At 36.7% G+C, this 24,667-nt stretch overlaps 1 protein-coding gene and 1 pseudogene across 1 annotated transcript in view; both read left to right on the top strand.

Annotated features, from left to right (window-relative positions):
* Window positions 1-24,667, top strand: part of Manba (mannosidase beta) — a 97,682-nt gene that overhangs the window by 12,386 nt on the left and 60,629 nt on the right. Inside the window, exons 2-7 of the mRNA XM_026398121.2 lie at window positions 3,064-3,158; window positions 4,489-4,594; window positions 5,392-5,562; window positions 16,550-16,673; window positions 22,000-22,175; window positions 23,254-23,364. Coding sequence (XP_026253906.2) covers window positions 3,064-3,158; window positions 4,489-4,594; window positions 5,392-5,562; window positions 16,550-16,673; window positions 22,000-22,175; window positions 23,254-23,364 — 783 coding nt within the window. The remainder of the gene's footprint in view (window positions 1-3,063; window positions 3,159-4,488; window positions 4,595-5,391; window positions 5,563-16,549; window positions 16,674-21,999; window positions 22,176-23,253; window positions 23,365-24,667) is intronic.
* LOC113189404 (small nucleolar RNA SNORA42/SNORA80 family) lies at window positions 16,100-16,240 on the top strand (annotated as a pseudogene).

Raw genomic sequence — 24,667 nt, 5'->3', positions numbered from 1 at the left:
GTTGGATCAATCTGGAACTAAATTAAGTTGGTTGATTAACATTTGGAGTAGTTATTATAAATGTAAGCCTCTGAAATTGTTTTATATGGTATTTTTGCTTAGTAAGAACAAAATTTGTAATAGGCTATCTTTTATAGAGCAGTTATAGATCATGAGCAAAATTGAATGGAAAGTACAGAGTGTTCCCTGTCCCACACCAGCACAGCTTCCCTCCTATGGACATTCCCCACCAGAATGATACAAAGTGGTGCATTTGTTACAGTCAATGCACCAACACTGAAATGTCATTATCACCCAAGGTCCACCCTTTGCATCTGGGCTCACTTTTGGTTGTACAGTCAGTGGATTAGGACAAATGTATAATGGCACATATACACCACTATAGAACGACACAGAATAGTTTCACTGCTTAAACATCCTCTGTGTTCCAACTATTCATCCCTCCTTCCCTTTCAACCCTTGGCAGCCACTGATCCTTTTACCGTCTCTTGTAGTTTTGCCTTTTCTGTGTTAAAAGACAAAATTATGACAACAAATTTAAAGGTTCAGTGAGCTTTTATTCACAATTTATGAACCAGAACCACCTCCATTCTCTAAAAAGGAATGAGACCTCCCACTCATTGGCGGAACAGTAGGAGGTTTTAAGATGGCAACAGGCAAACAGATAATAGAAAAAAAAACATGTTGGGTTCCTTTTCTTTTAAGAGTTAAAGCAGAGAGGACTTCTTTATTACGCTAAATTCCATGAACCGGAATACCCTGTTTTTAGAAAAACCTGGTCTGTTTGGGGATCTACCTGCTTCCTTAAAGTTTGTTTGATTATATGGCATTTCACATGAGTGATGCCATTTTGGTCTGGTCTGGTCTGGTCTGGTCTGTTGGGGCCTAGGGCAGGAGCTCAGTCCCAGACAGATTTTTGTTGAAAAAATGTCATGTATTTGCAATTATACAGTATGAAGATTTCTCAGATTGGGTTCTCTCAAGTCAGAGAAACATTTTAACCTGTAAATTCTGTTTGTATATGAAAAAATGTACCTAGAAAGATTGCCCTCTTGAACTGAACATGCAGCTTCCTCCGAGGACCTGGAAGACAGGATGGGAACTCGAGGTTTGCCAGCCAGATGGCCAGCCAGCCCTGGGCCTGTTGTGTTGAGGTGTTGTGGCAGAGTTGCTCTCACACTTTCCTTCTCATGATATTTTTAACTGTATTGGACTAAGTCCACAATGTAGAGTTATAAATAGGGGTCTGGTAGAGACACATGGCTAAGTTAACAATTAAGTGCCTCTTCAAACCTGTGTCCTTAAATATTTGTTCCATGTTTATTCATTGGAGAGGCTGTGTCCTGTGTGTGGGGTGAGAAGGAAAAGAGGCAAGTTAATTGGGCCTGACACACACCTTTTAACAGAATAAAACCTTACCATTGACCAGTACTTAAAAATCAGTTTGATAGCCAGGTGCGGTGGCAGAGGCCTGTAATCCCTGTGATTCGGGGGGCTGAGGCAGGAGGATCTCAAGTTCAAAGCCAGGCTCAGCAACTTAGTGAGGTCCTAAGCAACTTAGTGAGATCCTACCTCAAAAAAAAAAAAAAAAAAGATAAATAAATAAATAAATAAATAGGCTCAATGGTTGAGTGCCCCTGGATTTAATCCCTGCTACCAAAAAAAAAAAAAAAAAAAAAAAATTGGATAATTACCAGTTGTTATTGAATCTCATTATTTACTCTCTCTCCTGTAGGTTATGGAAACATTTCTTCCATTTAGGAGTAGTTTGTGGCCGACTGCTCCTATCTTGATCTTGATACATACACACTCAGTGATGCTCTAGTGCCTCTGACAGATTGGTGTCCAGGACAGCTGTCAGCTGGCCACTGCTACCCTAACCGGGTCATTTAGCTCTTACCTTTGTGGAACCTAGACAAAGTTGGTTTTTCCTCCATCTGGAGTTGTATTCCCTAAGTTAATAACCCCTGACCCTGTCCGTGATGACAGGGGGAGTCCCTCTGTGCCCACACAGCTTTCTTCTCTGCAGCCACAGTGATGTTCACAGACAAACTGAAAAGCTTCACTTACTACTGTCTGTTCTGCTGTCTGCCTGGGAGCCCTTTTATGAAAGGTCAAAGGTGGAAAATGGGTAGGGAAAGAATGATATGAAGATTATGAAAGGGAGGACTTGGGGCTAGATATTCAACTGAATCAAGATATATGAACACTTAGGAGGCTAGTCTTGGGCAAGGGATGGCCACTGTTTTCAGTAAAGTGCTAGATAATAAACATTTTTTTTTTACTTTGGAGGCCATATGGTCTCTGACACCTCTACTTGGCTCTGCCACTGCAGCATGAAGCAATCGTATATAATATGTAAAGGCATAGGCATGTCTGAGTGCCAATGAAACTTTCATTTGTGGACACATGTCCATTCTTAGCTTGCTGGCCACACAAAAACAGGCAGGGAGCTGCATTTGGCTGGTGGGTAGCTGTTTGCATATCTGATCAAGGATAATATAGGAAACCTTCTGTTTGTAAGTTTATCTATATGTGTGCTGTGTGTTCTCTATAGACATCATTTGTGTGCCACTTAGTAAAGTTAATGAAAAAATTAACTTTGGAAATAATAAAGGAATCCAAAGAATGGGTGTTTTACTGACTTTTGGGCAGTACAAGAGAAGTGTGCCCCCTGGAGGCCAGCTGAGGTAGTGGCAGCAACAAGCAAAGTGAGAACTAAAAGGCCTTGAGAGTGCTGGCTATTATCAAAATTGTCTTTCAGTCTCTACCAATACTTTAGAGGTTTTGTCAGATTTTAACAAGTGCTACCAATCTTAGTCTCCACACGTTCTTTGATAATTAAACCATATTATTTATATCTCATAACGTTTCCATTTTCAGGTGTTTTGTTGGAATTTTTTTCCTCCACATTTTTCATTGTTAATGATCTGACCTTTTTGTGCTCTTAGGCCAAGAGCTCATTAATTTTTAGTTGATCAATAACTGTTGTTAGAAATTTGTTTTATTGATTTATTTTTATATACTTAGCTGTCTACAATAATTTTTATCTTTTGTCAACAGGATCCTTACTATGGATTTAATGACCTTAACTACAGATGGATTTCCTTGGATAACTGGATTTATAGCAAGGAATTTAAAATTCCTTTTGATAGCAGGTACATACACAATAGTTATTTGTACATATACTATAGTTATTATTTGAGCTTTCTTTTTACCTTTGCTTAGGTTGCATATCAGAGAATTAAGTCAGATTAAAGCCTTTTACTATAATAAGAGTGAATGTGTGATTAATGTTTTGTGTTTGCCACTGATAATTAATCATGAAATCATGTTTTATGGAATCATTTGTCCAATGATTATAATGAAGTTACTTAGACCTCGTCAGTTCTCCTATGTAAATTTCCTCTTCTCCACCCTCCCCCCAGTAACCAATAAGTGTATGCATGCATTTTATAGCATTGTTAAATAGAATCAGAGATACTTGATTTGTTCTGTGTGGTGTTGACCAGCTACTGAGACTATGACCTTGGACTTATGCCATGTTATGAGGCCATGAAGAGAACTACAGTTACTATTTTCAGTAATGCTCTGTGTTATTATAAGCTTATATTTCTATATAAAGAAGAATGTAATTTAAGTATATACACCACCATTATTATTAAATTTTAAAAATTTTCTGTCCCCTTTACATGAAACTTTTTGGTAATTATTTTCTAGTCTCTTAAAAAACTAATTCAGAACTTAGTATCATGCTTAGTATCATGGAGTTAACTAGGCTCCAGGCTTTTATTTTCAAATGACTTATAACACTTCCCGAGCAGTCTTATTTCACTTTGAGCTCTACATATCCAAAATCCAACCAACTGATATTCCCTCTTAAAAAATTTTTTTATGTCCTAATGGCTTTGTCATTTCTCTTAATGAAGCACCGTTTTCCAGTCAGAGCCTAAGTTGTTTTTGGCTCTACTACATAGTAGGATAGATTGTTTCCTGTGTATTTGGCTTGAATACTAGCCAGCTTTCATACTCCTTAAGTTCAGAGAATGTTCCTGCTTAGCATAGTACTGGGCACATAGCATTCACTTAGAGATACAAGTTAGTAGCTAATACATTCTCTTAGATAGTGTCAGTGAATGTAATAGTTTGTGGAAATGTTTTGTGTCTATTATTTAACTTGATTCTCGTAAGAACTTTGTGAAGTAACTGAAAGAAAAAACGATGCAGTTGGAAATTATAAGTTGTGCTGGATTTTATGGTGATTGATAGATATATTATAGAGAATGATGAGCTGGATTACTCAAAAAATAGGAACAAATATTAAACAAAAAATAGCAATAAATATTAAATATTCCTGAAACTTCTCTTGAAAATTACTGTTTAAGAATGTACATTTTCTGTGAAATATTTCTTTAGTTCTTAATTACAAAAAGACTTTTGTAAGTTAATGTTTATGCATCTTGCTTTCAAAATGTTTTCTTTTCCTAGCAAATGGCAAATGATAAATTTGATATTTGAGGGAGTTGACACAGTTTCAGAAATCCTGTTGAATAATGTCACTATTGGGAAAACTGACAACATGTTCACCAAATACGTAAGTACATAATAATATCAAGTTAAAAAAAATTCATGTGTGTTTGTGTTGTTTTGTGGATAGAGAATGGCAAGTGCATAACTGGCCATGAGACAAATGTAAGCTTTTTGTAACAAGGAGTAAGTTACTGTGTTTCTCAGTTGCCCCATTTGTAGAGTCATGAAAACACTACAGATCATGGGGATTTAATAAGCAAATTATGAGATGGTTGGCAAGTTCTTGGTATCTAGGAAGTATGGGACAGTGCTATTCTCTTCTCCGTTGTCCGGTGAACCCAGAGTTGCACGGGAGAGGACAACTGACAAATTATTTTCAAAAGAAAATGTTTTCTTTCTGGAATAGAGTAAGAGATTGTATCCTGATCTCCTTTTCCTTTCAAGGGTAGGCATTTCAAATGTATATATAACTATGACTTAGAAATACATGCTATGCATTCCAGAGAGTTGGGTTGTCGTGATGTGTCTAGGAATCCTTGGCAGTTCAAGGCCACGTGTAAATAACTAGAGCAGACATTCCAGGGCTAAAGATACTTTCTGTTCTATTTCCCTGGATCATCATCTGTCAGTAAAAATAGAAGGAGAAACCTAGAAATCTGTGTTTGGGTGGGGGAATATGCTTAGTTGTAATTAAAAGTGGGTAACTAAGTTCTGCTATTTTGGAGAGCTGCTTTTCATCGGCAGGGTCACTCTAGATTTGAATATTTTATACATTTTTCATGTATTCTACCTTTATCTAAAATTTTACACACAAGAATTCTTGCACATCATGGGGTTGTCTGTTCTTCCCCTTTAATACAGATCTTTGATATTACCAATGTGATCAGAGACGTGAACTCCATTGAGCTGCGTTTCCAGTCAGCAGTGTTGTACGCCACAAAACAGAGCAAAGCTTACACCAGCCGTGAGGTGCCTCCCAACTGCCCTCCACGTGTGCAGAAGGGTGAATGCCATGTCAACTTCATTCGAAAGGTAATGATCTGTTCAAGGGTTAGGTTTTTAGCTTTGAGGGTGGGGTGTGCCCACTTATGAAATGCTGCTTGCTTGAAACTCCAGTGGCCTTTCAAAAGTTGAAAGTTTCTTTCCTGATCCCACTGTGGGTCTTGAAAATTTGAAATAAGAAAGAGTATCTGGATTTTCATGGGGAATCTTTATCTTCCCAGGTTTTCTTTCTGACCACATCAGAACTTAGGGAACACCAGATAAAGAAGAAAATGATGAGGCTGATAGTGTAACTTTAAAAATTATTTTTTAAAATTTGGATTTGTCAGACTTTTCACCAAATATGAAAATTTATTAGTGATTCTGGGGACTGGTAACCTTCAGCAAATATAGTATATATTTTAAAAATATATGTAGAATGTATGCTGACATGTTCTCATATTTTACTACTAGTTTCTCATAAAATCTAATAAAAAGATAACAAAAGCCACCAAAGTAATTATTTTTGTTTGAGTCTTCTTCCAGTTTAGAGGACTTGAATTTTGTTTATTTATTTTAAATTTTTTATTTGTTTTAATTAGTTATACATGACAGTAAAATGCATTTATACACTTTGATATATCATACATAGATGGGATGTGATTTCTCATTTTTTTGAGTGTAACATGTTGCAGAATCATATTGGTCATGCAATCATATATACACATACAATAATAATGTCTGTTTCATTCTACTGTCTTTCCTATCCCCACATCTGCTCCCCTTCCCTCCCATCACTTCCTTCTACCTAATCTAAGGTAAAGCTATTCTTCTCTAGTGCCCCCCCGTACCCCGCCGTCTTATTGTGAATTAGCATCTGCATATTAGAGAAATCATTCAGACTTTGGTTTTTGTGGGATTGGCGTATTTCGCTTAGCATAATATCTTCCAACTCCAGTAATTTACTGGCAAATAATTTTACTCTTATTTAAAGCTGATAATAGTTCATTGAGTATATATACCACATTTTCTTTATCCATTCATCTATTGAGGGACACCTAAATTGGTTCCACAGTCTAGCTATTGTAAATTGAGCTGCTATAAACATTGATGTGGCTGCATCACCATAGCATGCTGAGTTTAAGTCCTTTGGGTATAAACCAAGGAGTGGGGTACTGGATCAAATGGTGGTTCCATTCTCAGTTTTCTGAGGAATCTCCATACTGCTTTCCATAGTGGTTGTACCAATGTGCAGTCCCATCAGCAATGTATGAGTGTATATTTTCACCACATCCTCACCAATATTTATTGTTGTCTCTTGATGATTACCATTCTGACAGGAGTGAGATAAAATCTTAGATTAGTTTTGATTTGCATTTCTCTAATTGCTAGAGAAGTTGAACACTTCTTTATATATTTGTTGACCAATTGTACTTCTTCTTCTGTGGAGTGTCTTTTCAGTTCCTTAGCCCGTTTATTGATTGGGTTATTTGTTTTATTGGTGTTAAGTTTTTTTAGTTCTTTATATATCCTAGAGATTAATGCTTTATCAGAGATGCATGTGGTGAAGATTTTTTCCCAATCTATAGGCTCTCTTTTAACATTATTAATTGTTTCCTTTGCTGAGAAGAAGCTTTTAAATTTGAATCCATCCCATTTATTAATTCTTGATTTTATTTCTTGTGCTTTAGGAGTCTTGTTAAGGAAGTCAGATCCTAGGCTGACATAGTATAGATTTGGGCCTATTTTTTCTTCTATTAGGTGCAGGGTCTCCATTCTAGTGCCTGAGTCTTTGATCCACTTTGAGTTGATTTTTGTGCAGGGTGAGAGAGGTTTAATTTCGTTTTGCTACATATGGATTTTCAGTTTTGCCAGCCCTATTTGTTGAATAGGCTATCTTTTCTCCAGTAAATATTTTTGGCACCCTTGTCTAATATGAGATAACTGTATTTATGTGGGTTTGTTTCTGCATCCTCTATTCTGTACCATTGGTCTACAAGTCTATTTTGGTGCCAATACCATGCCATTTTTGTTATTATTGCTCTGTAGTATGTTTAAGGTCTGGTATAGTGATTCCACCTGCTTCACTCTTCTTGCTAAGGATTGCTTTAGCTATTCTAGGTTTCTTATTTTTCCAGATGAATTTCATGACTGCTTTTTTTATTTCTATGAGGAATGTCAATGGGACTTTGATTGGAATTGCATTAAATTTGTGTAGTGCTTTTGATTGTATGGTCATTTTAACAATATTAATTCTGCCTATCCAGGAACAAGGGAGATCTTTCCATCTTCTAAGGTCTTCTTTAATTTCTTTCTTTAGTATTCTGTAGTTTTTGTCATAGATGTCTTTCACCTCCTTCATTAAGTTGATTCCCAAGGTTTTTTTCTTTTCTTTTTTGTTTTTTTGAGGCTATTATAAATGGTGTAGTTTTTCTCATTTCCCTTTTAGAGGATTTGTCACTGATATACAGAAATGCCTTTGATTCATGGCTATTGATTTCATATCCTGCTACTTTGCTGAATTCATTTATTAGTTCTAGAAATTTTCTATAGAGTGTTTTGGGTCTTCTAGGGATAGAATCATATTGTCAGTAAATAGTGCTAATTTGAGTTCTTCTTTTCCTGTCCGTATCTCTTTAATTTCTTTCATCTCTCTAATTGCTCTGTCTAGAGTACTTATTCACTAGTACTTCTTAAATAGAAGTGGTGAATAAGTACTAGTCTTGTTCCCATTTTTAGAGGGAATGCTTTAAATTTTTCTCCATTTAGAATGATGTTGGCCTGGGGCTTAGCATAGATAGCTTTTACAATGTTGAGATATGTTCCTGCTATCCCTAGTTTTTCTAGTGTTTTGAACATGAAGGGATACTGTATTTTGTTGAATGCTTTTTCTTCATCTATTGAGATGATCATATGGTTCTTATCTTTAAGTCTATTGATGTGATTAATTACATTTATTGATTTCCATATATTGAACCAACCTTGCACCCCTGGGAGGGTGCGCTATCTTTTTGATATGTTTTTGTATTCAATCAGCCAGAATTTTATTGAGAATTTTTGCATCTATATTCATTAAAGATATTGGTCTGAGGTTTTCTTTCTTTGATATGTCTTTGCCTGGTTTTGGAATCAGGATGACATTGGCCTCATAGAGTGAGTTTGGAAGTGCCCCTTCTTTTTCTATTTCACGAAATAATTTGAAGAGTGTTGGTATTAGTTCTTCTTTAAAGGTCTTGTAGAACTCAGCTGTGTATTCATCTGGTCCTGGGCTTTTCTTGGTTGGTAGGCTTCTGATGGATGGTGTCTTCTATTTCATTGCTTCAAATTGATCTGTTTAAATCATGTATATCATTCTGATTCAGTTTGGGCACATCACATGCTTATAGAAATTTGTTGATGCCTTCGATATTTTCTATTTTATTGGAGTACAAATTTTCAAAATAATCTAATTATCTTCTGCATTTCTGTAGTGTCTGTTGTGATATTTCCATTTTCGTTACGTATTTAAGTAATTTGAGTTTTCTCTCTCCTTCTCTTTGTTGGCATGGCTAATAGTTTATCAATTTTATTTATGTTTTCGAAGAACCAACTTTTAGTTTTGTCAGTTTTTCCAATTGTTTCTTTTGTTTCAATTTCATTGATTTCAGCTCTGATATTAATTATTTCCTGTCTTCTGCTTTGGGAATTGATTTCTTCTTTTTTTCTAGGGCTTTAAGATATAGTGTTAGGTCATTTTTTTGGTTGACTTTTTATTCTTTTAATGAATGCACTCAATGCAATAAACTTTTCTCTTATTACTGCTTTCATAGTGTCACAGAGACTTTGATACATTGTATCAATGTTCTCATTTACCTCTAAGAATTTTTTTATTTCATCCTTGATTTCTTCTACTATCCATTCATCATTCAGTTGTGTATTATTTAGTCTCCATTTGTTACAGTATTTTCTATTTTTTATTTTGTCATTGATTTTTAATTTCATTCCATTTTGATCTGATAGAACACAAGGTATTATCTCTGTTTTTTTGTATTTACTAAGAATTGCTTTGTGGCATAAGAAATGGCCTATTTTAGAGAAGGAGTCCTGTGCTGCTGAGAAGAAAGTGTATTCACTCATTGATGGATGAAATATTCTATATATTTCTGTTAAATCTAAATTATTGATTGCATTATTTAGTTCTATAGTTTCCTTATTTAGTTTTTTCTTTTTTTAATTAATTTTTTATTTGTTTTAATTAGTTATACATGACAGGAGAATGCACTTATATACTTTGATATACATAGATGGAATACAATTTCTCATTTTTCTGAGTATACATATTGTAGAATCATATTGGTCATACAGTCAATATATACATAAAGAGGCATACAAGACCCTAAATGTAATAATAAATTATAAATAATAATAAAGTAATAATGTCTGTTTCATTCTATTATCTTTCTTATCCCCACATCCTCTGCCTTCCTATGCTTTTACTTCCCTCTACCTAATTTAAGGTAACACTATTCTTTTTTGTTTTGCATTACAATTCTTTTTTTAAAAAATTATTTTATTATTTTTTTAAATACACGACCACAGTGGAATGCATTAAATCCTTACTACACATATAGAGCACAATTTTTCGTATCTCTGTATATAAAGTATGTTCACGTCTACTTATGCCATTATACATATACTTTTTTTTTGCATTACAATTCTTAATACACATATATACCATATATATACCATAATTTTTGTTTTTGTTTGGAAGATCTGTCCAGTAGTCAGAGTGGTATGTTAAAGTCACCCAGTATTATTGTTCTATTTGACTCTTGAAATTGAGAAGGTTTTTTTTTATGTATATAGATGCTCCATTGTTTGGGGCATAAGTATTTATGATTGTTACATCCTGCTTATATATACTTCCCTTAAGAAGTATGAAATGTCTTTATCACTTCTGATTAACTTTGGTTAAAGTCTACTTTATCTGAAATGAGAATGGAAACCCCTTCTTGTTTACACAATCCATGTGAGTGATAAGTTTTTTCCCATCCTTTGATCTTCAGCCTGTGGATGTCTTTGCCCATGAGGTGAGTCTCTTGAATCAGCATATTGTTGGGTTTTGCTTTTTAATCCAATCTGCCAGTCTGTGTCTTTTGATTGATGATTTTAGGCCATTAACATTCAAGGTTATTATTGAGATATTATTTGAATTCTCTGTCATTTTGATTTATTTCTGGTTTTTGAGTTGTCTTAACTTCTCATTTGGTTGAATGTCCCTTTAGTGTCAATCCTCCCTTTGCTGGTTTTCACTTTTTTTTCACTTCATCCTCATAGAATATTTTTTTGAGAATGTTCTGTAATATAGACTTTCTAATTGTGAATTCTTTTAATTTTGTTTATCATGGAAGGTTTTAAATTCATCTTCAAATCTGAAACTTAATTTTGCTGGATATAGAATTCTTGGTTGGCATCCGTTTTCTTTCAGAGCTTGAAATATATTATTCCAGGTCTGGATTGAGAAATCAGTTATCTAAAATGGTTTCTTCCTATACATAATTTGATTTTTTTTTCTCTCACAGCCTTTAAGATTTTATCTTTATTCTCTGTTTTAGTCATTTTTATTATAATGTATCTTGGTGTGGGTCTGCTGTAATTTTGTACATTTGGGGTCTTGCATGCCTCTTGTATTTGATTTTCCATTCCATTCTTCAGGTTTGGGAAATTTCTGCTATTATATCATTGAAAAGACTGTACAGTTTATATCTCTGCTCCTTCTATTCTGATAACTCTTAAATTTGGTCTTTTCATGTTATCCCATAATTTTTGGACGTTATATTTATGGTTTCTTACCATCTTCTCTGTATGTTCAACTTTACTTTCAAGATTATATATTTTGTCTTCATTGTCTGAGGTTCTGTCTTTGAATTCATTCCTTATACTGTCCTTTTCTTCACATGTCAATTTAACTATGTACAATCTGAACTCCTTCTTGGACATTTCTTCTATTGTATTATCAGTGGCTTCTATTGTTAAGCATCTTGGTTTGTTCGGGGCATTTTGTTCCCTTGTTTTTTTCATTTTGTTAGTGTGTTTTCCCATCAGAAAGTGTGGATCTAAGGCAGGATAAATTCTACCCTGTAGACCTATAGTGTCTCTGAAGGTTTTCAGTGCTTCATCTTTACTGGTGAGACCAATATCAACAGCATCCAGCATGCACACTATATACCCTTAAACCTGATAGCTCCCACTAAGGCATCTACTGGTTTCTCAAATTAAACCAAAATGATGAGTTCAATAACTATCTATAGTACAAACAGAATATTTGTTAAAATGATTTACAGTTTCAAGTGGTAGATGAGAGAACAGAGGTAGTGTAGTATGCAATATTTGCAAGGGAGGAAGAGAGAATTTAGAAGTAAAAATTCATAGGAAGAGTGGAAGAGGAGCTAACAGAGATTGACTGCTGGTTGGAGAAAAGTTGAAAAGAAAATCCAAGAAAATAGACAAGAGAGAGGAAGAATGCAAACAAAGAGAAAAAAATCAAAGACATAAGAATATAACAAAAATACAAAACACCACTCATATATCATTGTCCTCCACACACTGATGCATAAAAAACATCCTGTTCCAAATATGGTAGAGAGATTCGTGAATCAAAAAATAAAATAAAATAAATCTTGCTGCAAAGTCAAACTGTCTCTGTCAGTATTCAGTAGTTTCTCTGCCCTCTCTCTCTCTGTCTCCTGGGATCACCAAACCCAGATCAGCCCTCACAATCCCAGTCACTATCCCACCAATCTGAACTTCAGATACCTCAGGCTCGGCGACGCTGTAGTCCCAAGATCTCAATGCTGTTCCTACTTGCAGAGAGACCACCAGGGATACATTCATGCAAAGGAGCAACCCTGAGATGTAGCAACAAGACAGGGCCACTCATCAGGAAGACCTCAGGCTCCTCCAAACCTGCGGGCACCCCCCATAGTGGACCTGCAGGTCCTAGCTGTAGTCCCCAGACAGAGGCTCTTGTGGTGGTAAACCTGCTGGCACCTGGGCCCCAGGTCCTAGCTGGTGTTCCAAAATGGGTGCAGCCATATGCAACCAAAGGAGGAGTGCTCTAGGCCACGGTAGCAGCAATAGTGGCAGTGGTTGTTGGCAGCAGGCAGCGGGTCAGCAGTAGCTGTGGCTGCAGAGGCTGTAGCAGTGGCTGCAGGGGCTGCAGTGGCAGCTGCAGTTGCAGCTGTAGGGGCAGCCTCACCAGGCGATCTCAAGGAGTTAGCAGCAGTGTCGGCTTCTGTTGCATCCAGGGCAATGGTCTCTTCTGTGGCAGCAGCACCCAGAAAGAAGACCTCCAGGCAACCTCAGGCTGTCAGGAGCAGATTCAGAGGCAGCAACAGTGGCAATAGTGGTACAAGCAGCCTATTTATTTTTTGGGAACTGGGGACTGAACTCAGGGGCACTCGACTACTGAGCCACATCCTCAGCCCTATTTTGTATTTTATGTAGAGACAGGGTCTCACTGAGTTGCTTAGCCCCTCACTTTTGCTGAGGCTGGCTTTGAACTCCCATCCTCCTGTCTCAGCCTCCTGAGCTGCTGGGATTATAGGCGTGTGCCACCACATTCGATGAGAACTTGAACTGATACTAGTGCATGATTGCATTAGGAGTCTAGGTGACACTGGGTTTTTAAGAGGAAAAGCTTAACTCTCCTTCACCCATTGTTGGACCACTCTCTCCATACCAACACAAATCCCCTCTCATCTTTGCTTTCCCCATTTGCCCAGTTTAGACGACGTCCTCCATCTTTCCCATCATTTAGACAGTGGAAAAGACAGAGATGTCAAACTCCTACTAGTGTTTGAGGCCATCCTCTTTGTAGCCCGCTTGCATCCTGGCTGTTTTTTCTATGTGTCTATTCACGTTCTGCTTCTCTTAAAAGTTATATTATTCAAATGTCTTTCTGTTATAGACACTTCTCTAATTTCATACCTTCTCTAGGCTACCTCATTTACTTTCATTTATTTAGTACCCAACTGACTTACAACATAAAAATTAAAACAACAACAACAACAACAACAACTAGCCAATGGACTTGGCAGTAACTCCCAACATTGTATCCTTGGCTCCATGTCACTTCAATTCCAGACCTTATACTCAAGTTCTGTTTATCACTATCATTTGCCTGATTCACCGGGACTTTAAAACTTAGTATGTTCAGCACAGCATTTGTGATCTAAATCCTTTTTCTTGTGTTTCCTGTTTTTACTGAATGGGATACTACCTGCAACAGTTGCTCAAGCCAGAAATTCAAGAGTTATTCTGGTACCTCCCTCTCTCTTTATTTCCTCTTCCAACCAACCCATGACTAAATCCTTTTGATGATGTGAATAGTACTTCTTCAATAGCTCTTCAATCTACACATGTTCCATTTCTTCTACTAGGTCTTGAATTCAGTTATTTCTTACATGAAATACTGCCCTGGTTGCCTAACTGATATCCCTGCATTCTCACTTGCCTTCTTCTGACTGGTTGTTCACAGAGTAGCTAGAATGGTCTTTTCAGACAAAACTGATCATGATACTCCTCTTCTTAAAACTTATTCCACAGATCTCATTGTCTTTAGGCTGAAGCCCATACTTAGCTCTGTGTGACCTGAGCCAACTTCTCTAGTTTTTTCCCCACCAATTCCCATTGTTGTCTTTTTGTTGAATGTTCAAGATCCTGGGTTCCATCCCCAGCACCACAAAGATAAATAAATAAATAATAAAAAAGATTATTTAAAAAAGTAGAAATTGGAAAAAAAATTCTTCTTGAAAAGGTTTTATTAAGAGAACCATTTTGTACTTTTGATTTGGAACCTTTATAATTTTGTACTATGGAAATTGAGTGTCATAGTGGGAGAGACAGATAGCCGGGCTGATAGGATTGAATGAGATGTTTGCCTTGGCCTCCTGTGTCAGTGTCTAAAATTTGAACTGATTGCTTTAGGGCTCTGTGTTCAGAAACAAAGACTTCTGAATTCACACTCAAGGAGATAGGGTTTGATGAGTCTCACTAGAGCTTCATTTAAACTGTTTATCATGTTTTTATCTTTTTTTAAAATTTGGTCCCTAGGATTGAACCCAGGGGCACTTAACCACTGAACCACATCCTCAGCCCTTTTTTGTATTTTATTTAGAGACAGGGTTTTGCCGAGTTGCTTAAGGCATCACTGAGTTGCTGAGCCTGGCTTTGGACTTGAGATTCTCCTGTCTCAAGCTGTGGGGATTACAGGCATGCAACACTGAGCCCAACCTTGTTTTTATCTTTCAATGTTGTTACTTATTCTTTATTGTTATCACACTTAATACAGTGGCTATGTTCAGAGATCTTTTGAAGGCATTTATAAAAGGTAACTATTGTGTTGCCTCAATGTAATAACCTTTGAAGAATAAACTCTTCATAGTTGGATTTTATGTTCTTAGAAACATTTCTGCTAAATAAATTTAGCAGTTAAAATTATGAGCGGAACACTGTGGCACACACCTGTAATCCCAATGACTCAGGAGGCTGAGGCAGGAGGACTGTGAGTTCAGAGCCAGCCTAAGCAACTTAACAAGGCACTTAACAACTCAACAAGACCCTGTCTCTAAATAAAGTATAAAAAAGGGCGGGGGGGGGGGCTATGGCTCAGTGGTTAAACACCATTGGGTTCAATCCCCTGCACCAAACAATAACAACAACAACAACAACAACAACAAAAACCCAAAACAAAAAATTATGTTGCATAGGTTGATATTTTGATTATTATAATAGTTACATATTCTGTCAGCAAATTACACCAAAATTTTTATTTTAAAACATTTGGTATCACAGTTTATGTCCACTAGGAACCTGACGCTGGGGTGGCTGTTTGCTTCTGGTTTAAAGTCTCTCCCAAGGTTGTAGTCAAGCTGCCACCCAGCTGGGCTGCAGGCGTCTCAAGCCTTGATGAGGGCTAGGCTCATCATGGTTATTGGTAGGCCTCCCAGCACTCACATGGGTCTCCCCACAGAGCTGTTTCTGGATGTGGCCGCTGGCTTTTTCCTTGGCCAAAAGAGCTAAGCAAGAGGCTCAGTTTTTTATAACCCAATTTTGAAAATAGTATCACCTCTGCTATATTCTTTTGGTTGGAATTGTTTTTTGAGATTCAACACATAGTCAAGAGAAGGGATTATACAAGTGTATAAACATCAGAAGAGGAAAATTGTGGGTTGCTGCAGAGAAACTTATGTGTCCACTTGCAAGCATGCACACACACACATTGTTGTGGACTGAATAGTGCCCCCAAATTTACATGTGGAATTCCTAACCCCCAGTACCTCAGAATATAATTGTATTTGGAGAGAAAAAAATTTTTTAAGTATATATATTTTATTTATTTATTTTTATGTGGTGCTGAGGATCAAACCAAGTGCCTCACAAATGCAAGGCAAGCACTCTACCCCTGAGCTATAACCCCAGCCCTGAAGATAAAATTTTTAAAGAGATGACTAAGTTAAAATGAAGTGGCTAGAGTGGGCCCTAATCTGACTAGTGTTGTGAGAAGAGGAAATTTGGACAACAGAGAGAGGTCACCAGGGATGCTTGAGCATAGATAAAGACAATGTGAGGATACATCAAGAAGGTGGTTATCGTCTCTCATAGTGTCCCATGCCAGAGCAAACGGTAGCCCTGAATCATTGCCTGGCCTCTGCCTTAGGCTGCTGACAATGAAGAGGGTTGCACAGTGTAGAAAAGAGGAGAAAAGAAGACAAAAAAAAAAAAAAAAAAGAAGAAGGTGGTTATCTGCGAGCCAAGAAGAGAGGCCTCATAAGAAACCAAATCTGACACCTTGATCTTGGGTTTTTGGCCTTCAGAACTGTGAGAAGATGAATTTCATTTGGTAAAACCTTATCTAGTCTATGGCATTTTGTTATGTCAACTTTAACAAATTGATATGCATGTATTTTTATAATATTTTAAAAGAAAACGTTTTTCATAATACTTAAATTTTACAGTAATATCAGAATGTATCTTCTTTTTCCCCTTTAAATCACAGGAACAGTGTTCCTTTAGTTGGGACTGGGGGCCTTCTTTTCCTACCCAAGGAATCTGGAAAGGTGTTAAAATTGAAGCCTATAATATTTGTCATCTGTATGACTTCACATTTGTCCCAATGTATGGTAAGTTAAGAACTGTAATTTCTTGTTTTTGTGTCTTCTCCTCTGTGTTATAAATATTGAGTTTGTAATTTGAATATATATTTTTCAGAGACTTAATTTTTAAAAACACGTTATGGCACTGCCAATTTATAAATGTAAGATGTAGATACAAACTGATTTGTCAGAAAAATTGACAATATAAAGCAGGTAGGTAGGTAGATACCTTTTAGCATATTTTGCAAAAAAAAAAGGAAGAAAAAAATGAAGAACATCTCTAATTCCTCCTGAGCTATGTCTTCTTTGTTGGAAGGATTGGGTGTGCTGGCTTGTACTCCTTTTTGCTGTCCCTGAGGTCACTTTCAGTGGTTTGCTGTAGTCACTAGACCAGTTTTTTGTCACCGTACTTTATCTCCATAACTCAGAGAGCACCTCTGAGGCCCCGACATGTAAGCCTTGTTAAAGAGTTGAAAATGAACTGGAAGGCAGAGAAGACACAAAGAACATTTTGCAAAGTGAAGAAACTTCTTTTAGTTGAAAGAACTATTCCCTATCAAGGAATATTGAAATAGAACCCAGAAATCTCACAGACGTCAGCGAATCAGTTAAAATTGGATCAAATATTTGTTGAGTTCTTTTCTGAACACTGTGTTTGTTTGGCAGAGAAAAGAAATCGAGTACAACCAGTCATTCCTCAGGGTGCTGCACACTGGTTGGGGGAGGAGGGGTGATATAAAAGATTACCAATCCATGGGCAGGGGTTGTGCTCAGTGGTAGAGCACTTGTAGCATGTGTGAGGCATGATGGGATTCAAGTCTCAGCACCACATATAAATAAATAAAAAAAATAAAGTTCCATAACAACTATATATATATATATATATATATATATATACACATATATATATGTCTATACACACACACACACACACACACACACACACACACACACACATATATATATAAAGAGGGATGTTTTACTTTTAAAACTTGACTTGAAATTTTTGTGAATTAATTTACTTTGTGTGTATAATGTGTATATGTGTATATATTTCTCTCTAATCTCAATCCTGATAATAACGGTTTCTAAACTTTCGTACTTTTCAATATCTTGTGACCATTTGTTTGATTTTTTTTCCCCTGACCTCAGCTTCCTAAATGATTTTTACAAAGTTCTTGTTTATTTTTTTGCTTTTTTGCCATGCTGGGTGGGAATTGAATACAGGGCCTTGCAAATGCTAGGTAAATGCTCTATCACTGACCCATACCTCCAAACCCAATGTTCACATATTCTTAATGTTCAAGATGCTAAACAATAAAACAATTATATTTGAAAATAATGCTGAGATCACAGTAAAGCAGGAGCCACTGATGTTTTTAGGGCTACTAAGATTTATCTGGGTTTTAAGATACCAGTGCACTGGTATAACTTTCTTCAAAACCCGATTAGCAGAGATTTATTTAAATGATTCATCCTTAGCCCTGAAATATTCTCATCAGGTTTTAAATAGCAGTAACTCTTGTAGGAAAAACCCTATTTTCGGTATTTTTAAAAGTGAAAGATTCACAGTGGTATTGAAAAGGGAGGCCCAGATGCTTTGACCAGGTGTGACTCAGCAAACCTCTATTGATCTTTTTCCATGGAGTTTGGGGTGGGTGTTTCGGGAAAACCTACTGCGTGTGCTGAGGGAGGGGAAGGAGAAGTCTGGGCTGGACTTGGGTTACTGAGGTTTGTGGGGAGGTAGGGGGGAATGTAACAGGGAAGGTGGATGCCTCAATTCTAAAGATTAGTACATTTATGAGAAAATGATCTGTGCCAAAATGTAGGCCTTTGGGTTTGATGGTGGTTTTTTTTGGTGTGTGTGTAAGAGAGACAGACAGATATTCGTTATCCTTGAGAGTTGTTCCAGTTGGGCCATACATTTATTAGGGAGTGATGATTGCCTAATTTTGTGACCTTTTCATACTGTCATATAGACATAAATTAAAATATATAATTTGTTTTGTTGAAATACTCTGTCATTTAATCTTTTGTTCAGTTAGGAAAGCATGGAGATGTTTTTTCAACCTGTGAATTCCCTTGCTTTTGTAGTTCTTTCTGAGGTTGGGGTGGCTGTGAATCTCTGACCCATACTTGGGACACTTTTACTTTGCCTGCCCTGTCCAAATGTACGGCTGCCTCAGGACTCCTTCATTGTGGATGACCTAGCCTTTGAATTGCAGGAGTGAACTCCAGCACTCAGCTGGACCTCGCCCTGCACAATAGAGGTCTAGTTCAAGGGCATTGCTACCTTTTGCTTATAGCTTAACACAGAAAATATAATATTAAAATATAGCAAAGATTTGTTGGTTTTGTTTAGTACCTTACTTGGTAAGCATTCATTCTTTTTTTTTTCATGCATTCCTTTTTTAAATTCATCTCTGAATTACTTTTTTCCTAAAATAACACTCTTCTCCTTTGAAATTGCTGTATGGGTAGTCAGGTTGCTTGAATAATCTTTCCTCTGATTTATTAGTTGCCTTCTTGCATAGGTACCTTTTCTTCCCTGGAACATACTCCTGTTCTATTCCTTGTTTTGAAGGGGATTTTGCTTTGGGTCTTTTTGCCTTGATTTCATTTTCAGGGATTTTGTCCTGCTGAGTAGGCAAGGAGATCTTGCTGTTTGGTGAAGGGAGAGAAAACAGCTGCTGTAGCTAACCATGAGCCTGCCTTTCGGCCAATTCAACTGATAACTCTTTAAAAAGCAGCTGCTTCTATCTGCCCTCTAATTCTAGCAGGAGTCCAGGAAAATAGCTTATGTTTGAATTTACACGTTCTGCAACTTGGCCAATTCAGTATGGTGTCATTACTATTTCTTTAAATGCACAGTACTACTTTTTCCCTGTAGCTTTTCGTTTCCTATGAAAGATGCAGAAAGAAGGAGCAGGCAAAGGGGGGGGGGAGCCGCAGGAGCCCAGCAGGGCGAAGCTAATCAAGGCAGCTGTCTTTGAATAGCTTTTTCCTCCAATGAGATGAAGCATCTTTTTCATCTTACATAAGCAGACGTTTGCAGATTTTTCCCATGCCGACCTGAACATTCCCTGCCTCTGAACTTCCATTTCCCTGCTAGTCCTTAACCCCCCAGATGCCATCTGGTGTTCTTAACTGTGACCTTTGGATGTATTTTGTTTCTCTAAGTACATTTTCAGATTTAGAGACAGCAGTTTTGCCTTTTTGGATTAGTTTGTAATATATAGTGTCTGTTAAGCTTTACAGATGTAACTATTCAAGAAATCTCTTTCACTGGTTTGATAGAAATGCTCACATAACTGTTTTTGTGCCCTGGTCAGTAGTTTAGGCTGCAAGGATGGTATTTTGAGGAGTGGAGGAGCTGAGGCACCACATAATTATACGTTCATTGGAGAGTCAGACACGTTCTGTGTTCCTAGACTCTAGTCTTCCTTACTTTTTTTTTACAAAGATGCTCATTAAGAAGGTAACGTTTTATTGTTTTAATCCCTCCAAATGCTTTGTTTCACTTGGAATGTATTTATTTGCTTTTTGGAGTTGGAGTCTGAAGGACTGATTCCCTTTGCTTTTATTCTTCCTTATCATTCATATACAAATTTCTGTCAGTGTGTACCTGCTAGCATCATCCTTTTCAGTAGGTGCTCTCATTAGGCAGCTGTGAGCACTGGAGTCAGGAAGCCTGGGGCCTTGTTCTCTCCTCGGCCTAGGAAACTTTGAGTTAGGACTGCACTTAGGGCTTCCACAACCTCATCTGCAAAGTGACTAGGACATCTCCAGGATTCTTTTATCTCTGCCTTTCCATGGATCTTTCTTTTCATTTAACTAGATGTACCAGTACAACTTACTGAGAGTTTAAATGTGGAAGATCCCAATTTTCCCTGAAATTAGATATCATACAGCTAGACGAAGACATTGAAACTTGAGGATTTATTAAAATCATTGAAGCAATGCTTAAGATGTAGTTTGAGGGGGCTGCCATTGTAGCTTAGTGGTAAAGGGCTTGCCAAGCATATTTGAGGCACTGGGTTTAATCCTTGGCACCACATAAAAATGAATAAATAAAATAAAGGCAACAAAAAAGTTGTATCTGTTTTAAAAATTATTAAAAATTATGTAGTTTGAAACCATGTCTTCCTGGTGCTTGTTTATATATTTGTATTAAGGTAACTCAACCATCTTCTTGTTTTTCTAATTTCTATGTTTCATATATAATTTTTTTCTTCTAGACAGCTGAATAAAGCAGTTCCCCACCCCCTGTTCTTTCCTTTTTCCCATCACATATTTACAAAGAAGACAGTATAATAACATTCTTTGAAGAATTTAAAAGTCTAATGTATTAGACACAAACTGGAGATGTCTTAATGATCTGTGAATGAACAGCACACATTATTCTGGGCTGTGAACCTGCCTAGCCTTTCTACAAATTCCCATCAGTCAGGAACATGGTGCCCTACCTTCCTCTATCCTTCTCTTCCTTACAAGAACCTCACTAAGTTGGCTCTTGGAAAAACTTAACATGAGTCAGTGGCCAGAACCACATTTCCTGCCATCCTCTGTGTTGACTTTCTGGTTGAAGTCACATGAACAAATTATAAACCATATCTATTCACGGGCCCAGGATATCAGTAAGGACATATCTGAGCCTTCAGGAGGACCTCAAGTTGTAGAGAGGGCAAGCCAGCCTTGCCTGTCCTCCTGTTTTGATAAGGAATTCCTGTCTCATTTGGGGCTCGGGTGTCAGGATGAGGAGAGGATACTATGCTTGGTGTAATTAGGAAGGATGAGCACGGTAGGGGACTCTGGATGATGTGACAGTCCTTCTTCCCTACCCCCAACCCCAGTACTACTTTGGAAATTATCTTGTACTGTCTCCTCTTGGTATTTTCTTGAATGCACTTCAGGAGAGCTGAGGATGAATGGTAGGTTTTCCTTAGAAAATGGACTCTAGGAGAGCTATGCTAGGAAGGTGTATTCTAGACATGGATCTTAATTTATAAGATTAAATAGAAATAAGATTATACATTTTTTAAGTTAGCAAGTAAAAAGAAGTGACCTAGTAATATTGAAAAATTAACACTGTGCTTTGTGAACCTAAATTGCTTAATTTTCCATGTGCTTCTGGAAGAGTGGAGGTCTATATAAAATACACAAAATTTTGGTTATTGTTCAGAATGAAGAATTAAGCTCTATAGATCAAAATAACATTTCTATAGATTTTTTTAAAATGATATTGTTGCAGACTACTTAAGCTGCTTTGGTCTTCAGTGAATCCTGAGGAGTGAAGAGATGATGCTTAGCATATTGTATACATTTAAAAAAAATTTTTCTCTTTATGCTTTAGACAACAAAGCCCAGATGTGGAAGCTTAATATACAGACATTTTTTGATGTCATCAGCCCAACCCCAGTTGGTGGTCAAATGATCATAGCCATCCCTGAATTAAAAATACAGAAGACAAACAACATTAAACTTCAACCTGGAAAAAGGACTGTTGAGCTGTCTGTGAAAATTAACAAGGTGAATGATGATGCTTCCTGCAAAGCCCTGGTTGAAAGTGAAAGCTGTTCAAAACAAATGGTTAGAAAGAAGGGTCCAAGTATGAAAAAAAATTCTATTTTCTTCTTTTGTTTTCTTTTTTCTTCCCATTTTATCCTCTATTTTAAAACCTTTTTATTACATTTTGTGAGAGTATGAACCAAGGAATATATATATATTTTTAAGATTAAGAAAGTGGAAAATATATGATGAATTTGGCAATCTTTCCTCTCAAATCAGTTACATTTGGATTTTTTTCTATAGTATTTGCAGTATCTTAAATACAAAATACTTTCTACATTTTTAAGTGCAGTGAGTATTTTTGTTACTTGTCAGTAATTTTGAATGCTGATGAGTATTCTGTATGTAGAATTCTAATTTAAACTCATGATCTTTCAAATTCTAAACTCATGATCTTTCATTGGCAGGAGTGGGATGGATTTTACCCCTCCCCCACTTTCTATTCCTCTGATTGATAAATATGAACTGGAAAAGATGGAGCAAAATCACATTCCGTAACTAGTCAGAACTCCACATAATTTCTAGTTCTTGTCTTGAAAGAACAGTTAACTTCAAAGTCCAAGTCTAAGTGTTACGAATGTAGGATAAGTGTCAGCTGGAGAGTTAGAGGTAGGAGGGGTTGTTTTTCTGAACATCCATGTTTTTCTGTTCTTTCCCTTCCCTTTTGGTGTGTTAATCTGTGCTAATCTTCTAGCACATTGATTTTTTTTAAAAAAATATTTTTTCAGTTATAGTTGGGCACAATACCTTTATTTTATTTGTTTATTTTTATGTGGTGCTGAGGATCGAACCCAGCACCTTGCACGTGCTAGGCGAGTGCTCTACCACTGAGCCACCATACCAGCCCTCACACTGATTTAAAAAATATTATCAGTAGGTTGGTATGATTTGGCATAATATAGATAGGGAGACGTGTATTGCATAGAACCTAGAGTTCCTGTACTTGACCATATGAGAAACTGACGTAATGCTCTTGGTCATGTTATTTTTCTGAAAATATGCCACATTTCTTAGAGTGACTTACTATATTTCTTAAAAGAATATTCCTGTGGAAACTTGGTGGCCTCATGGACATGGAAACCAGACTGGGTACAACATGACAATTCTTTTTAAACTGGATAAAGATTTAAATATTGAAAGATCAGCTAAGGTAAGTAAATATTTTAAAAATATTCTGTGAAAAAATGACATTTCTTATTGAAATAACAGTATAAATCTTTGAAGGTAAAGAAGAAACCAGCAAAACTTACAACTCTTCCAGAGTAGCAGCATTCCAAAGCTTCTGTGTATATGTATTTAAATTTATATTTTAAATGGATCAGACTTTACATATTATTTTGGCAATAAATAGTCTCCTTTGGTGCTTTATATATTTCTCTCTCCCCCCTCTCCCCCCTGGTGCTGAGGATTGAACTCAGATCTTCACATGTACTAGGCAAATGATTTACCACTGAGCTATACCCCAGTTCCTTTCCTGCTGTGCTTTTAAATTGTGCTTTTTATTCAAGTAATACATATGTATAATTTTAAAGCTCAAGTATTACTAGAGGATTCACATAAAATGGGATTCTTTGCCCAACTCTTCCTGTTCCTATTTCCTAATCCCTAGAGCCAAAATTTTTAATTTCTATTTATTTCTTTTGCCATTTCTTTTCATTTTCCCAAATAACATGTTTTAACTGGAGTTTTCTAATTTTTCAGTCTTGCCCAGTTCAGGATACAGTGCTAAGAATTGGAAAGAACTGCACTTTATTATTTTTTAGATCTTGGACACTTCAAGTGCCATTTCCTTATATGTAAAATATGCATGGTAATAATGGGGTAACTTGGATCTGGCTTATAACAGTCACAGTGTATAGCAAGTGGTAACAGTATTAATCCTGTTCATAGATTTCCTCTTTCCTGCAACATCAACCTTTGGTATTTACAGTTGGCAGTGGTTGCCCTCTGGTGTCACCTCTCACATTTGGTGTTACTTTTCCTGCCAGATACCATCCACAATTTGGAATATGTCCTTCAGGAGTTCATTTTCTATTTTTATTTTGTTAAGTCATACAGTAATCTTAACAGTATGAAGTGTGTGTTTTTGTGTGTGCATGCCTGCAGAAAATAACTGAGAAGAACGTACTTGACCATTAATTCTTACTCTCACCTTCTTGGCTGAGGACACATGTTCTCTCACACAATGATTAATTGTGTGTCATCTTCATGAAAATGTAAAAAACATTGAGTCATTCCAACTTGCTACAGAGAAAGAAGAGGGACTTCTGCCTTCTTGTATTTGTGGTAAACAATTCTATTTCATTCAGGCTAATAAAGTTGCATAGTTGTTCATTACATATGAAGATGTCAACCTTTGAATCACACAGAAGCAGGAGTGAAGAGGGTACGGTGCCACATACCCCGAATTCATCCATGTGTGTGCAATGTGCCTTTTTACTGTGGCTTCTGTA

Source organism: Urocitellus parryii, chromosome 10 (genome assembly GCF_045843805.1).
Source record: "Urocitellus parryii isolate mUroPar1 chromosome 10, mUroPar1.hap1, whole genome shotgun sequence".
NCBI classification, from domain to species: Eukaryota; Metazoa; Chordata; class Mammalia; order Rodentia; family Sciuridae; genus Urocitellus; species Urocitellus parryii.
This window is presented reverse-complemented; position numbering and strand designations above follow the sequence as displayed.